General features: G+C 39.9%; 1 protein-coding gene across 1 annotated transcript in view; it reads right to left on the reverse strand.

Annotated features, from left to right (window-relative positions):
• FAM222B (family with sequence similarity 222 member B) overlaps window positions 1-17,547 on the reverse strand; it is a 62,583-nt gene that overhangs the window by 10,234 nt on the left and 34,802 nt on the right. Inside the window, exon 2 of the mRNA XM_054573220.1 lies at window positions 588-709. Coding sequence (XP_054429195.1) covers window positions 588-669 — 82 coding nt within the window. The 5' untranslated portion in view covers window positions 670-709. The remainder of the gene's footprint in view (window positions 1-587; window positions 710-17,547) is intronic.

Below are 17,547 nucleotides of genomic sequence, written 5' to 3' on the forward strand. Positions count from 1 at the left end.
AGCAGGCTATGGCGAGAAAGACTGAGAAAACTAGCCTCATTATCCCTCTGAAGGCAAAAGCTTCTTCACTTGCTGTGCATTGAGGTCACTAGCTCAGAAGGCAGACAGCAAAGCCAAAGAGAATTGTCTGTTTCCATGGTAGAGTGCTCAGAGTGTTCAAAATAACAGAACAGTGTAAATAGTTTGTTTCAGAGATATACAGTAAGGAATTTGGACTGTGCGTTTCCATTTAATTATTCATGGGGATTCAAACTGAGAAACTTGTTTGAAGTTTGTATATGGTGATAAATACATATACATATGTATTTCCTGTAAAACTCCTTATAGCTTTGTTGCTCAACAAACAGCTATCAGCAACAATTAAAATTAAGATGCTATGCTCTGGAAAATTCTAGTACTTTAAAGGATCTCGTTGATCAGAGAAATGTCTTACATTGCTGACAAGTTTTTGCAACTGCTTTCTTCTGTCCGTACTAAAGAATATCTTGAAGGTCCTAAAGTCCATGGTCAATGTACTCCTCTGAAACAGCCCAAATGTAGGGACAAAATAAAGGATCACATCCTTCCCTGGGACCCATATTACTTACATTTCTGAAGTCCAGTGTTCATCTGCGTGTGAGAAAGAAGCTGAAAGGACAGGTCACCTGGCCCTGGCAGACAGGCTAGCATGGCAGACCAGCATCAACACAACATGAGGCAGTCACTCACACTGTAATGAAAAACAAAAACAAAAACAAAAACAAAAAAACAACACGGTCATGGAACACAAGGCAACTCACTCAAGGAAGAAACCAGGGACATCTGATATGAGCAGCACAGGCCCAAGTTTAGATAGATAAGCAATTTAATTAACAGCATGTTGGCTGAAAATATATTTGTTTTTTTTATCTGCAGTAACAATTTGCTCCCAACTATTACTAAGGGTAAAATGATATTTCAGTTGGCACAGATGAGTGGGCAGGGAAAATAAAAACTAAAAAATACCTATCCACACAATTAAATGAAAAATACAGGTGCATCTTGTAAGATCTTTTCTGCTCACAAGCTCTTTGCCCTTCCCTATCGTGGGCTTTTGGAAAGGCTCATGGCCACGGGGCTGCGAGATGAATGGCACGCTGGCTCTCATCTGTGCCCACGCCAACGAAAGAGCAGAAAAGCTAGGGCACATTCCAACTGATGTGAAGGGAAAAATGATTTCTCCCTGAAAATAGAACAGTGTTCCTGAAGGGAGCTGGCCCTCATAGAGCCTGGCTTAGTCTATTTACAGGGCTGGTTGGGGGCCAGGAAGTCAGGCATTTCCAGAGGCAGTGTAGTATATGAGCTGCAAAGGCACCCAAAGTTTCACTTGTGACACCCTGAGCTCACTTTTAAAAGGAAGAAGGACAAAGCATCCTAAGAGACAAAATTAACTACTGTTAAAGCGAATTCTGTTTATAGGTTTCCGGGGATTCACCTTTCCTTTTCCCGGTCACACAATCAGACCTTCTGGATCCCACCCCCATCCTGAAATTGTTTTGCACCCAAAGGAAATCAAAGAAGTAGTAGGCTGCCAGAAGTCCTCTTTGGGCAGGTGATCCTGACATTATGTCGAGATGGCATGGTTTCATCAGTGCTGTCTACCAACAAGATGTATTGAGGAAGCTTTTTGTAGGAAAGGAAACCTTGTCAACAATGCCAAGCAAGCTCCCTGTATACCAAACACTAAGCTTTTCCCAAAGAACTATAATGTACTAAAACACATGGAATTCCTCTCTCATACTGCAAAACCCAGAAATCAAGGTAGCACAGTAAGGCTCTACATCACAACAAAAGAGTGCGCGGAATGTTCACATGTTAAAGATCACAAAACCTCTTTCTCTTAGAGGGCCATCTCAGGTATGTGAAACTACTTGTCATGATGAGTATCAGAGAGCTCCAGCTTGCAAGTCCAGGTAGCTGAAAAGATACTTTGTAAAAGAGGCTGCTCAAACTGATAGCAACTGCAGAAAGAACTGAAGACTGAATGCCTCAATGAGAATAGAGCAGCCTGAGTCCTGGCACCGAATCAGTCTTTTTAGGTCTTTGGTGGGTGGGACAACAGAATGAACACAGTGTGCCAACTGCAGTACCTCAAGAATAAAAAGTCTTCTGTCTGGGTCAAATGACTGAGGCACTAGTTAGAATCCCATCCCTTGTGAATACCGATCTCTATGTAATAATCTCTCTTCTATGGTCCTAATACAGCTGAGGGCAAACTCCAAGGAAAGGAAGGGCATTAACAAATACTGTAGCCTAATATTAAGAAACAGGCTGTATGAGGGGCTTTAGTGATGTTTTCTTAATTAGGTCTCCCATTCCTTTCTTAGCGATAGGTAATAATTTCATTTGTCATCTCATCATCTCTAGCCTGGACTATTACAATAGAGTTCTAAATGATCTCTCTGTTCCCCTCTTTCCCCCATAACCTAATCTATTCTCCACATAACAGCCAAAGTAATTAATTTTTTTTAATTGGAAATCTTATCAGCTCAAAAATCTCCAATGACTTCCCATGTGACTTAGATTAAAATACAGCCCTGGCCAGGTAGCTCAGTTGGTTAAAGCATTGTCCCAATATGCCAAGGTTGCGGGTTCAATCTCTGGTCAGGACACATACAATAATCAACCAATGAATGCATAACTAACTGGAACAACAAATCGGTATTTCTCTCTCTCTCAAGTAAATTTAAACTCTCTCTCTCTCTCCCTCCTCTCCCCCTCTCCCTCTCTCTCCCCTAATGTGGCCAGCAAGGTGTCCCCATATTGTTACTATTGTCTCTCTTGCCTCATCCTCTAACCATCCTGACTCTCTTGCTTACTCTACTTCTACCCACAGTGATCTCCTTGCAGCTCCTCGAGGGGGCTCAGCATACTCCGACCTCCAGGTCTTATACTTCGTCTGGATAACTGAGATGCTCTGATGATGAAGTACAAAGAACACATTTACTCAGCTGTCTGCAGATAACACCCTCTCCCTATACTTTTTGGAAGGAACCAGTGTACAAATGATCACCATACTCTCTAATATACCTATTAAATTTTGATGTGTGTCACCAAGAAGAGAAAATTAGGGGGTGTGGATCCAAAGAACTGACCCTAACATACTGCCCCTCAAGCCAAAACTATGGACTTCAATAGAACAGAAAAAAAATTAAACCAGCTAAACAGCAGCAAATAGGCATGAAAAGATTTACTGGCAGTGAACAATGAAGCAAAAAATAAAAGGTGAATACTGTAAAGATTTCTGAAAGTCAATTTTTAGTTTGGGCAGGAGGGAGTGAATGACTAAGAAAGATACCAGACTTGGAGCCTCCCATGATTGTATCTATAACCAAAAACCACCCTGCAAGTTCAGAACACACTTAAAAAAACTTTTATTTACTTATTTTTAGAGAGAGGGTAAGGGAGGGAAGAAAAAGGAGAGAAACATCTATCAGTTGCCTCTCACATGCCCCCAAGCAGGGACCTGGCCCACAATCCAGGCACATGCCCTGACCAGGAATCAAACCAGCCACCCTCTGGTCCCCAGAACAACACCCAATCCACTGAACCAACATCAGTCACGGCAAATTTAGAACACTCTTGAGCTGTCAATGGCATCATCTGTGCTGCTAATAGTACAGCTAATTTGTGGCCCTTTCTTTGAAGAGGTCAGGGATCTACCTATACTAATGAAGTCTTCAAGCTCCTTGCCCAGTTTCACTAAAGTCGAGAATCAGATTCTGTTAGGACAAGGACAACAGGGAATGCGGCATGGTCATAAGGGTTGTGATGAAACAAGGAAGCAATTTGCTTTCACAACCCATTCCAGAAAGCAGGGATACACAGTATAAAGCACTCCTCCAGAGGCATGGCAGCTAAGCACAGGCCTTTTATTTAAAAACTTCAAACCACCCACCTATTTTGATAGCCATCTGGCTTTTCTTAAACATAAATTCCAATATAATTTTACTGCTGATATTTCCAAAAGCACAATTAGACCCTGAAATCAACACTGGTACTAACTTCTGAAAGGGCCTCAGAATTCAAGTCCTGACTTCTGAACAGAATCAAGTAGTAACCTGGAGCTCAGGCCAAGTGAGCTGCAGACATCACAGAGAAAGGAAAAAAAGATCTCCTTGGCAGGGCTTCTCTGTGAGCTTTCCACCAGCCTTCCTACTGCCAGCTACTGCCTAAGCAGGGACTACTGTTATCACAGTGAGCACAGAACTAAGGTGTTCAGACTCTCCTGGGACATTCACAAGTGCTAGCATTTCCCAGACTACCTCTAATTAAGGGACAAAACCCTTGTCCCTACTGGGAAAATTCAAAAGTACTTTCATTTGTGCCCCTCCCCACTTCAGAAGACTGATAGAGGTTTTTATTAGAATTGTGATGTAACACTCTCTTTTCTTGGTGGCATCTGATAAAGAATGAACCATCTCTGCCTTATGGTAGGTCTGGGAAATTAAGAATACCTCCCTTTTATTTGTGCTGCGTGTCCCTGCTTAGGACCACTGAAGGGGAGGGAAAGGAGGAAGAGGAAGAGGAAAACTCCTCATGTTTTTTGGAGCGAAAAGTGGGGGAAAGAAGATCAAGTGCTGGCAAAGGAATTTTTACTTGGGGTTGCAATCACTTTTCAGTATAATCTCAACACCCACAATCTTGTGCCTTCCAGTACACTCTTTAAAAAAATCCTCACCCAAGGACATGCTTATTGATTTCAGAGAGGGGAAGGGGGAGAAGAGAGAGGGAGAAAAACACTGATGCAAGAAACACCGATGGGTTTTCTCTGACAGTGCCCCAACAGGGGTAGAGGGGCTTGAACCAACAAACTGGGCACGTGCCCTGACCAAGATCTGAACCAGTGACCAATCTCTTGGTTTATGGGGACAACACTCCAACCAACTGAGCTACAGTGCATTTTTCTTTTTTGCCATTTCTCTCTGCTTTCAAACCCCCATATTCAAAAAGAACACCCCCCTGGAAAAAAGAAAGGTTGATTAACCAATTTCTCATTCATGCTGTGGTTCAACATTTTAAATATGCCATTTATGAACTTTATTTAAAAGTGAAACTGAGAACAGTACCATGTCTGACATCCCAGGTAAAGTAAGAAAATGTTATGACCCTTGCTATTTATCCTTCACTGAATAAAATACATTCAACAGTGAAAATACTGAGTACATGCATCTTAAAGAGAGTATGATTAACACTGAGAAACTATATTAATAAAAAGAGTCATCACTATCCCTGATTAAGCCTTCTTATTCATGAGCTAAAGGCTTACTAAAATGACATTTTTAAAATCCTCACTTCATGCGATTTTTTTTGAGACTGAGGACGGGTTGGGGAGGGGTGGTAGAGAAAGAGAGAAACATTGATTGGTTGCCTTTGGAACATGCCCCAACTGGGGATCGAACCTGCAACCTATGTATGTGGCCTGACCTGGAAGTGAACCTGAAACCTTTTGGTGTACGGGACAATGCTCCAACCAACTGAGCCACACTGGGCCAGATCTAAAAAGACTACTTTTTTGATAATGGGGGGAAAATTTTATCCTACTGCTCCTTGTTCCTGTACTTCTGGGGTCCCAGAAATTAGGTTTTAAAACCTATGGGAAACACTAAAACACTGCTCTGGGGAAAATAAACAAGGTCATTGATGGCAAAAATTGTATGTTTATCAAATCAGATTCTGCAAATTCAGTCATTTTTATGTTCTATTACAATGAAGTAATCTATTCAAGAGGTAATTTTGTCATCCAGATAACTGAACTTCCAGCTACAGTGTACTTATCACTATATATCCAACCTGAAAAAAGTTTGGTCACTGCTCAAAGATATCTTTCTTTTCTGTCTTTAACCCAATAGTGGACCTAAAAGTCCCTTGCAACTGTGACCTCACAACTTTAGGCTAGGGGAGATGGGGGCGGGGGGAGAGGTTGGTTCATTCTGCACTGACTTTGTTAAAGCCCAGAACTATCTATGCTGCAAACCATCTCTACCTAGCTGAGTATGTAAGGCTTGAGGGATTTCGAAAACATTACTTCTAACTATCCTTCAGAACCCATCACAACAAGTCCTCTTCATATCTTGCTTCCCACCCCCAACAAGTCCCTAAAGGCATTTTCTCTGCCAGTGTTTGCTTTCTTTCTTCTTTTAAAAACTTCCTCCCTCCCTTCCTTCTTTCCCTCCTCCCTCCCTCCCTCCCTTCTTTATTTATTTTTAGAGAGAGGGTAAGGGAAGAAGAAAGAGAGGGAGAGAAAAATCGGTAGGCTGCCTCTTGTACACATACCGCAACCAGGGACCTGGCCCGCAACCCAGGCATTTGCCCTGACTGGGAATCAAACCAGTGACCTCTGGCTTTGTGGAATAACACCCAACCAACTGAGCCACACTGGTCAGGGCTGCCAGTGTTTTCTTTAACAATGACGCTCTCTCCTTATTAATTAGTTCATCTATGGCCCAGTGCTTTCTCTTGAACTTGTTATTCCAGTAACAAGGAAAATATTCTCCCTGAACATTCTAACTTTTCAACTTGAGTGTGAACTTCTTAAGACCAGAGCCTGATCTTTTATTTATCCATCCAAGTTACTGGGTCAGGAACAAGATTATTCACATAATAGATATTACTGGCTCACATTTCTGAAGAATAGTATGTATTTTAATCCCAGGCTTTGGAATTTATCTGAATTTATGTCCTTGAAATACATAGGTAATACAAGCGACAACAGTTTGTACACATGTGTGTAGGTAACTTCACTCTGGGAGTGAGAGGACAGAGATTTAAAAAAAAAAAAAAAGAGCCCTGGTTCTACTTTAGCATTGTATTGAAAAGTATCATTTGGTTTCTGTACTTTAATCCCATTAAGGTAGAAATCAGTGTTCCTAAAAATTTGAAAATTCAGGCTGTGTTTATTGCAGGCAGCTAATCAGAACTCGCAATTTTTCACTATGGTATGTAATAGACTTGAGTTTCCAAAGCCCTATCAGGGTTGGATCACTTCAACTTAAACTGAACCAAGGCACACTGACATCTGTATTTAACCATACTTGTAACATGCATAATCGCCAAGCAGAGCTGTCAGACTGGGCAGAATTTTACTCCTAAGTACTTGAGACTGTGCCCAGCAAGATGAGAACAAGAAAAAACCAGAAAAAACTGCTTCCTTTGATATAAGACACAAATAGTTGGATTATTACCTTTAACAATTTCCTTTAGAAAGTTTCAAATTATTATTCAGATGAAATATAATTCAACAAATAGGCTACAATTATGTGGATATTTTTAATCTGCAAAGTTCCAAGTCCCACATCAGTCCATTAAAAGCTGCCAGGTGATGGAAGTACTGATCTCACACCCAGATGGGGAAACTGAGGCAACACCACCAAACTATTCTTGTTTGTTTGTTTGATTCCAGAGTGAGAGGAAGGAAAAGAGAAACAAACACTGATCAGCTGCCTGCCATACATGCCCGGACTGGGGACCGAACACGCAACCTTTCAGTTTATGGGACAACACTAATCAACTGAGCCACACTTGCCAGGGCCAAACTATTCATAATAAAGGAAATCTATAGGAGAGACACTGATAAGTTTCAGGGTATCTAGAAAGTCCTTGAACAAGTCAGACCACAAACATGTTCTTTCAGATAAAAATGGAAAAGGCAGTTCCCCAGTGTAGCTTCTGTAATCTTACAGATTGTAGCTACAACATGGAAGAATAATTTTAAGAATTTAGCAGGGTGTTAAAAAATACTGGCTTTGGCCCTGGCTGGTGTGGCTCAGTGGATTTAGTGCTGGCTGGCCTGGCTGGTGTGGCTCAGTGGATTTAGTGCTGGCTTGCAAACCAAAGGGTCGCCCGGTTTGATTCTCCATCAGGGCACATGCTTGGGTTGCGGGCCAGGTACCCAGTTGGGGGAATGCGAGAGGCAACCACACAGTGATGTGTCTCTCCCTCTCTTTCTCCCTCCCTTCCCCTCTCTCTAAAAATAAATAAAATCTTTAAAAGGAAAATACTGGCTTTGTCAGGCACAATAAAAACAAAATTAGCCCTGGCCAGGTGGCTCAGTAGGTTAGAGTCTCATCCAGATACGCCAAGGTTGTAGGTTTGATCCCTGGTAAGGGCACATAGAAGAGGCAACCAATAAATGCATAAATAAATGAAACAACAAATTGATGTTTTCTCTCTCCCTTCCGCTCTAAAATCAATAAATAGAAATTTGAAAGATTAAAAAATGAAACAAAATTAAAACCCAAGTCATCAAGAAAAAAATAATACTGGTTGACTTGACAGGTGTGGCTCAGTTGGTTGAGCACTGGACCACAAAATGAAAGGTTGCCTGTTCAATTCCCGGTCAGGGCACATGTTGGAGTTGTGTGTTTGGTTCCCTGTTGGGGCTGTGTGTTTGGTTTGGGGCATGTATGAGAGGCAACTGATTGACGTTTCTCTCCCTCTCTTCTCTCCTTCTAAAAATAAATAAATAAAATCTTTTAAAAAATAAATAAATAAAGACTTGGCTTTGGATCCCAGATCTACTGCTTACTAGTTGTGTGACCTTGGGAAAGACACTTAACTTCATCTATAAAATGCACCTACTTGTGAGGATTTATTGGGTTTACTGTTACTATATTCAAGTGCTTAGGATACTGGTGCCAGCCAGACATGTAGTGAACATTATTTAAATGTTGGCTATCACTTTCCTAATCTATCAAAATCCAGGTCACTTTTTATTCTGCCTACAAAGCCAAACTGCCAACTTGTATTTTATAGTTCTTTTTACTTTGAGACATGTTATTTCATTTGAAATTTAAGACAATTTTTTTAATCTAGACAGAACAAGTATCATTCTCTTTCTATAGATTAGGAAACCCAGGCTTATAAAGATTAAGTAACTTGTCCAACAACCTACTGCTAGAATAGTGGACCTCATATTGGATTTTCTGTCTTAACTTCTATCCTTGTGGCTTATTCAATAAGATAAGTATTTTGGAGTCTTCAGGATGAGACCAGCATTTTAAAGAATTAAAAATAATCACAAAGTACAGTAAGAATGCTTATTGTGTCATGACTATTTCAATTACATAAAATATACGTGTGTATTTATTGGGATGTAATCTTTATTGTGGGAACAGATAAAAATATTTTGAAAAACATTACGCTATACCACAGCTACTTCTCTAGCCAATATTTAGTGATATTTACTGAGCACCTATCATATTTCTCTTCTTACACTATTATATACAACAAAAACATACTACTGTTTGTTTTTTTAACTTTTAAAAGATTTTATTTATTTTTAGAGAGGGGAAAAGAGGGAGAAAGAGAGGAAGAGAAACATCAATATGTGGTTGCATATTGTGCATCCCCTACTGGGGAAAAGGCCCACAACCCAGCAATGTGCCCTGCACTGGAAATCAAACCGGTGACCCCTTGGTTCACAGGCTGGCAGTCAATCCACTGAGACACACCAGCCAGGACATAATTTTGTTTCTGAAGTGTGAATATAATTATTGATTTTAGTATGGCTTTGGGGGTATTACCTGTCCTAGATCAGCACTTTGCATAATAATTCTATTATACTTTGCTAGCCCAAAACTTTGGAATCAGTTCTTACCAAAAATCTTTTTAAGGTGAACGATGAGCTAGCAACTATAACCAAGGTAAGAATGGACTGGGAAAGTAACTACATAAAGGCAAATAAAAGCTTTAAGTTTATGTGGTCAGACTTTTTTCCCCCTCAGGGGAAAGCTGTATAATTCACATTGAGGAAAGTATTTCAGAGAATACAAGCAATGATCAAACACAGTTCTCTCTCATCCTCAAACAATCCTGGCACAGAAAACTCTTGCCCTCCTATCCTTGCGCTCTTCTCTGAATTGCAATAAGTAAATCCTGAGTAACTCTGAACTTACTCTCAACTCATACTTTTTCTAAGTCAGTTTCCATTTGGACATTCAAAGAATTTTGGAAGCTGGGAATCATAGAGCCCACAAAGGTTTCTGACAGAGAGCATCTCCCTGATCTGCACGGTGTTTTATTTATTTATTTTTTAAAAGATTTTATTTATTTATTTTTAAAGCAGGGGGGAAGAAAAGGAGAGGGAGAGGCAAACATCAATGTGTGGTTGCCTCTCACGTGCCCCCTACTGGGGATCCAGCCTGCAATCCAGGTATGTGACTGCAAATCAAACCTTTGGTTTTGGTTCACAGGCTGCACTCAATCCACTGAGGCACATCAGCCAGGGCTATTTTTATTTTTATTTTGAACTTTTATTTATTTATTTTTAGAGAAAGGGGAAGGGAGGGAGAGATACATCAATCAGTTGCCTCTTGCACACACACCTCAACTAGGAGCAAACCTGTAACTAACGCATGTGCGCTGACTGGGAATTGAACCTGTGACCTTCGCTTTGCAGCACAATGCCCATCCAACTGAGCCTCATTAGTCGTGGCTGATCTCTTAAATTGGGGGTGTGGTAGGAATCTAACTTGTTCTTAGTCATGCACCTGCTATTTCCAGTATATATTCATTTGGTTTTTACTGTCCTAGGAGTTCTCTGCCAGGGGTGTCCAACCTGTGGTTCATGGGTCACACAGAGCCCAGGACAGCAATGAATGCAGCCCAACACAAAACTGTAAATTTACTTGAAACTTTTTTTTTGTTTATCAGTTTTCATTAGTGTTTGTGTACTTAATGTGTGGCCTGAGACAACTCCTCTTCTTCCACTGTGGCTCAGAGATGCCAAAAGGTTGTACACCACTGCTACGCAATGCCATGAGTTTATATACCTTGTATTTCTAGTACAGAGTTTCAAAAAGGCTAGTAAATTCAGTACAGGTAGGCAATGAAGTTTTACTTATAGTTAACACACTGCCCTTCACTGTATCTTCTAGTCTGCTGCCACCAAGAGTTAGTTTGGCAACAGGCAATGCATTAGGACAAGGCATGACTGGTACACTGTGTTCATGTAGGCCCTTCCTTCTTCTCTCTCAACCTGAGTAGAGGACTATAGGAATCCTGATACATAACAACGTTTAGTGAGGGCTTCTGTAGTCTTAGTGAAAATCATAAGATCTTAACTTGCCATGTCTCTGAGGCTCACTGTAACTTGAAGCTTTACAGCTCACACTCCACGGTCCAAGGAATTATCAGATTTCTGAAGCCAAAGGTCTCTGAAAGCAGTGACAGCTACTGAGTCTCAAAAGTACACAGGGACTGAAAGCCTACTGAGAAAGAGGAGTACCTTCTCCTTCCATACCCTGCAAACCACCACAACTAGCTAATAAAATTTGGAATACTGGCTCAATCCACAAGAAGAGAACACAGAGACAGTCTCTGCTGGAAGAATACTTTTATAGCTAGAGTAAACACCCACTGAAATGAGATTCTGAACTTAGCTTTAGGAAACTTCCTCATTTCAGGAGATGCCTGGAAAACAAAAACAAACCTAACAAAGTAGTCCTTTTAACCTCTCAAGGATTCAAAGTACTACAACTCACTCACGGATCAGCAGAGTGTTTTCACTCCCTTCTGTGTCCCTGAGAAATTTCATAATCATTCAACATTGTTATTTATCAGTGTGTAACTGCTTCTAGCTGGTCAAATAGGTGCTTAATACCACACTTGAAATCCCACCCAAACAAAGCAATTTAACTCGAGATTACTCTAGCACTGAGAAAAATCAGGGAAAAAATCATAAAATACATGTTTAACCCTACAGACCTCCAAATTATTGCCTTCCTTTAATCTCAAAGGAATGGATAACACTACTTAAATTAGCATTTTATGCACAATGGCAGAAAACAAAAATTCACAACTTGTCTTTCCTGATACAGCCTCATTTGTTCAGTATATCCAGTCACTACCTTAATTTCTACTCTAAACTTTTCTCTCTGGGGCCTTCCTCACCAACTGAGTGTCCTTATCAACTTTCACCCAGTTACCTCTGTTAAATCACCTCATTTGGTTAGAGACAGAAAGCACCCAAATAGAGCAAAGAAGATGTCCACAAAGGAACAAGGGGTGGGGACTAATGTGGGGAGTCAGAATCCAAGGGATATGAGGAGAGCATCCCCAGAGGGGATGCAGTGACTACTCTCTGTCCAATAATATGAATCCCAGTAGGGTCCACTCAGATCTTGGTGTCTAAATACTAAATAATCACTCTGGCCAGCGTGGCTCGGTTGGATGTCGTCCCACAAAGAGATGGGTCACTGGTTTGATTTCCAGTCAGGGTACATGCTTGGATTGCATGCCTGGTCTCCACTTGGGGCACATACAGGAGGCAACCAATCGATGCTTCTCTCTCACATCTATGTTTCTCTTCCTCAATTTCTCCCCACCTCCCTCTCTCTCTAAAAAATAAATAATAAAATATTAACTACTAAATTCTGCACTAACAGGAACTAAGGCACGTTGTAGAAACGGCTTAGTCAGAGAAACTACCAAATGAGTCTGGTACATCTTTTTGTGCAGGAAAGGAAGTGCTCAAAGAATAATGGTAACTTGTCAAAGGACAGATGAGCCACAGCATGTTCAATTGGTAAAGGAAACCTCAGAAAGAGAAGTTTACACAGTAAAAATTAAAGAGAACAGAGAATGAGTACACTGAGTGAAGGAGACATGTACCAGGAGTAGACGAACTGTAAATTGTTTTCTACCACTGTTCAAAAGATGTTACTTTGGGTAATATCAGCCAATCCTTTGAAATAAAAGGATGGCAAATTATTTTGGCATCTTTAGGGTTAAACATATTTTTCCCCCTGATTTACTGGCAAAATACGTGTAATTTGAACATCAAAACAAATAATATATTATATCCTATTCAATAAAACAGCAAATCAAGAATTGATACTAATATAAATAAATAAAGGGCTGAAGAACAGGATATTTACATAGGTTCAAAGTATCTTTGCCCGAAATACTAATTACAAAGAGGAAGAGAGTAAACTTCACAAAGAAAGCCTAGCTGACAACACCTTAATCCAGTGATCATATACTACCAGTAATGGGACAAATAAAAATCATCACATCTTGAAATTATGCAATGAAGAACAGCATCATTCGTGTGATATTCTTGCTGTAGATGCATTACCAATATTAAACATGAGGAACCATCAGACAATCCTAAATTGAGGAACTTTCTATAAAATGAACTGTTAATAATGTCAAGGTCATGAAAGTCAAAGAAGGCCTGAAGAACTGTTTCAGACTGAAGGAAAGCAAGAAAACAACAAACATACAATGTGTGTTTCTGAACTGTTTCAAGTTTAAATCCTCACCAGAGGATATGTTGTTTTTTCTTTTTAATCCTCACCAGAGGATATGTTTTTATTAATTTTAGAGAGAGGAAGGAATGGGGGAAGAGAAGGAGAAGGAGAGGGGAAGAGGAAGACAGAGGGGGCAGAGAGAGAAAGAAATATCAACGAGAAACACTGATCGGTGTTCCATCAACTCCCCAACAGGAGATCAAATGCATAACGTAGTATGTGCCCCAATTGGGAATCAAACCCACAACCTTTTGGTGCACAGGATGACACTCCAACCAAATGAACCACCCAACCAGGGCTGAACTGGATCCTTTTTCCAACAAGAACATTACTGATACAACGGAAAACATCTGGGGGTAGGGGGCATCTGAGAATTATATGATAGTAATGCATCAATGTTAATTTCAAGATTTTTGATTGTGGACCATGTCCTTGCTTATAGAAGATAAACACTAAGGTATTCAGGGATGATGAAGCATGAGGTCAACACCTAACTCTCAAGTGAGTCAAGGAAAAAAATAATTCTTTGTATTGTACTTGCAACTTTTCTATAAATTTGAGGTTTTCAGAAATTTTATTAATAAATCTCTGGTCAGGGCACATACAAGAATCAAACAATGAATGAATAAATAAGTGGAACAACAAATTGATCACCCCCACACCCTCCAAGATCAATACTTTTTAGAGGAGGGGGGAAAAGGTCTGGAAGGAGGGGATTGTAAATCATTAAGAAAAGTTGGAGAGAGTGGTCTGTTGGTAACCATTCTCTTTATCTTAATGCAAGTGACTTATCTTTGAATTGTTGAGTACCAACACTGGGGTTCTTGCCACCAAAAATAGGTTTCCTATATATTTCTGCCTCATCAACTTCCAATTTCTTTTCAACACTTGCCTGAATAACACTTTCTCCAGTGCCTATATTTCAAATTCTCTCCCAACCTCCACTCTATTCTGGCAATGCTTCTGCTGTGTGAAGCATCTTTACCTTAAAGATGGAGAATTCCACTTTTAGAAAGTTTCCAAAAGAAATGTCCTCTTTGAAGATGTTATTAGTGACCCTCCCTTCTTCAGGACTAACAGTCACTAACACTGCCATTAATTTCATGTTGTAAGAGGTTTTTTAAAAATTTTATTTTTAATTAGAGAAAGGAATGGGAGAGGGAGGAGGGGAGGAGGGAGAGAGAAATGAACAACTGTTGTATCATAGGTACTCAGTGAGTTTATGCATTCACTGGTTGATCCTATATGTACCCTGAGCGGGCACTGAACCCACAACCTTGGTGTACAAGGACGACACTCTAGTCAACTGAGCTATCCAGCCAGGGTTTAAGAGTTTTTCAAGGCGCTTCCTTCTAAACACACATACTGAACCTAAACAAATGCCATGCAAACTCCCCTATGCTATAAAGGAAAGCTTAGTTATATATTCTGGAGCGTAACAGAGTTTTGACACTCTTTTCCTCCCACTATACAAAAAGTTTCAAATAACACCAGGAGCTTTATCTCCAGACTTCCTGAAAAGTACCCAGTATAACTAGCTTCTCCACTTTCAGCAGCTGGCGAGCAGGGTCTTAGTTATTCAACAGCAGAAAGGGTTTCAGTAACAATCAATGAAGAGCTTTGAAGTAGTGTAAGGATGATGTTTATCACTTACCCTATCTCCTTCTTTCCTATTTAGTGTGATCACAAAGTTTTGGAGGACTACCAAGTATATTATGGCCCTCTTCCAAGCAGCCATAAATTTTCCTCCCTTACATTAAAAAAACACCAACAAAAACAGGCTCTTAAAATGCACTGCCATACATGAATACGTCTCAGGAGGTTGATCAGTCCATGGGAAGAAAGTTCTAGCTACAAAGGACACAAAGTTGAGCAACAGCATCTGAAATGAAAGCAGGAGCAAGTCACCTGGAGATCTAAGAACACCCCTAGGAGAAATGAACTTTGACCATTTACTTTTCAGGGTAACTATCAAACAATACTGAAGGGAAATGGCAAAGGGATTTAGTCATCTTCAGAGGAAGACAAACTGTTTTCTTCCTCTCCCTCTTTCTCCACCTAGCAGGAACTGTTTCTAAAGATACTATGTAACTATTTATTAAAACAATATATTAAAATTCCTACAGAGCTAGAGACATGTTCTTAGTGTTCTACTACTTTTAAAAGTACCCCAAAACAAACATTTATTTTTGCATTTTGAAGAGAATTTCAAATACAAGATGACTAAACTGCACCTTGCCAATTACTGCAGTCTTACAATCAGCACATGTTGCTATGAATGACATTTAATTCCATCTCAGTCTATTCCCCTATGATAAGCAGCAATGAAGTCGAGGGTATGATTATGATTTCAGAATATTAAAAAGCCATTAAATCTGTTCCTAATAGATTTTTTAAAAATATCCTACACAGCTCTTCAAAAAAAGAACAATATGTTTTAATTGTAAGATGAATTTTTCATTTTTTTGACCCCCTGTCTAAAAGAGATATGGAAAAAGAAACTTCAGGCCCTGGCTGAGTAGCTCAGCTGATTAGAGCATCATCCCAGTATGTCAAAGTTGTGGGTTTGATTCCTGGTCAGGGCACATACAAGAATCAACCAATAAATGCATAAGTAAGTGGAACATCAAATCAATGTTTCTCTCTCCTTTCCCCCCTCCTCCAAAAAAAATCAGTAAGTAAAAATCAAAAAAAGAAATTAACTGCAGTGTAAGAAGGGAGTGAAATGTGTCATTCTGGTTATTAAAATCTATAAAGTTCATACTTCAGCTTTGGTATAACTGTGGCCAAAAAACTGGCTTGCAAGTAATTATCACCACTAGCTGCAATAAAAGTTAATTGGACATAATTGAACTAACGCCCTAATCGGAGGGAAGCTGCAACTGGCGAAGAGCCCATTCTTCCTGCTCCTTCAATCTGCAAATGAAACTGCTAATGATAATTTGTGGACAAACAGAAATTGCTCTCATGGTTTCCCCACTGCAAATCACTGAGTAATTCAAGCTAATGCCCAAAATGTTGGGCCAGGAGAAAAATCATTAAGCGATGCTTCCTTTGATAAAGACAAATTTTAACAATAACCAAGCCCATTAAGACTGTGCGTTGCTGAGAACTGTTAAATTTCCCCTGGACACCCTAAGTAAGGCAGTGTGTCCTGATCTACATACCCTAATACTATGCAATAGATGTGCCCTGTGCAGCTAACATGTAAGAAGATACTATGCAAGGCCAGAAGCTACAATTACACTAATAATTTATTTTCTTCTAAGAGAATACTGGGTAATCTTTTTAGACAGGGAAATGGCACTGCTGATCTGCTTGAATAGGAAAGAGTAAATCACTTCTGAATCGGCTTTGGAATTAATAGATTTTTGCTGCCTAACTCATCTGCCTTCAATTTTGGACAAAAACTGTTCCCTTTCCCCCTATCAGACTCTCTGCTTTTCAACTGTGTCTACAGTCCAAAGAACTAAGACTCCTAAAAGTATTACAAAGTCCCAGGAAACCATTTGTCTCGGGGTCTTTTAATCAGTAGTGACCTATAAAGGGGGGTGGGAAGTAAAAGAGAAAAAAGCAGGTACAAAGTGCTATCTCTGCTCATTTTTTCTCAGGTGATTTGGGCTCTTTTCTGGCAAGGAAATGGCTAGAAAATGATTTTTTAAAAGATTTTATTTATTTATTTTTTAGAGAGAGGAGAAGAGAGGGATGTGTGAGAGAAATATCGGTTGGTTGCCTCCTGCATGTCCCCAACTGGGGACCTAGCCCACAACCCAGGAATGTGCCCTGACTGGGAATCAAACCGGCAACCTTTCAGTTCCCAGGCCAGCATTCAACCCACTGAGTCACACAAGGGTAAGATGGCTAGAAATTAATTCAATCAGAATCTTTCCCAAAGAAGCAGCTGGGCCACCTGCTCATTTGGTACACTTTTCAGTAAAAGTTGTTTTGGAAGGTTGCAGTTCACTTCTAGCCATAAAAATACAACACTTTCTGATGTGGAACATGGAAAAGCATAGGAGTATCTCGGTCAGGATGTAGATACTAGAGAGGGATCTAGAAACTGTTCATATGGACAGTAAAGGAAAACAAGAGTTAAACCTGAAAAAGAGAACACTTAGTAGGGACATCATTTATTCATTCACCCATTCACTGAGTACCTATGATACAACAGGCACTGTGGTAGTACTATCTATTGAAAATACAAATATGACAGACAAAATCCCTAGTGAGAAATGCGATTATTGTGGTGATCACTTTGCAATACATACAAACAGTG

Source organism: Pteronotus mesoamericanus, unplaced genomic scaffold (assembly GCF_021234165.1).
Source record: "Pteronotus mesoamericanus isolate MK-2021 breed Mesoamerican mustached bat unplaced genomic scaffold, CSHL_Meso_final contig_246, whole genome shotgun sequence".
Taxonomy (NCBI): Eukaryota; Metazoa; Chordata; class Mammalia; order Chiroptera; family Mormoopidae; genus Pteronotus; species Pteronotus mesoamericanus.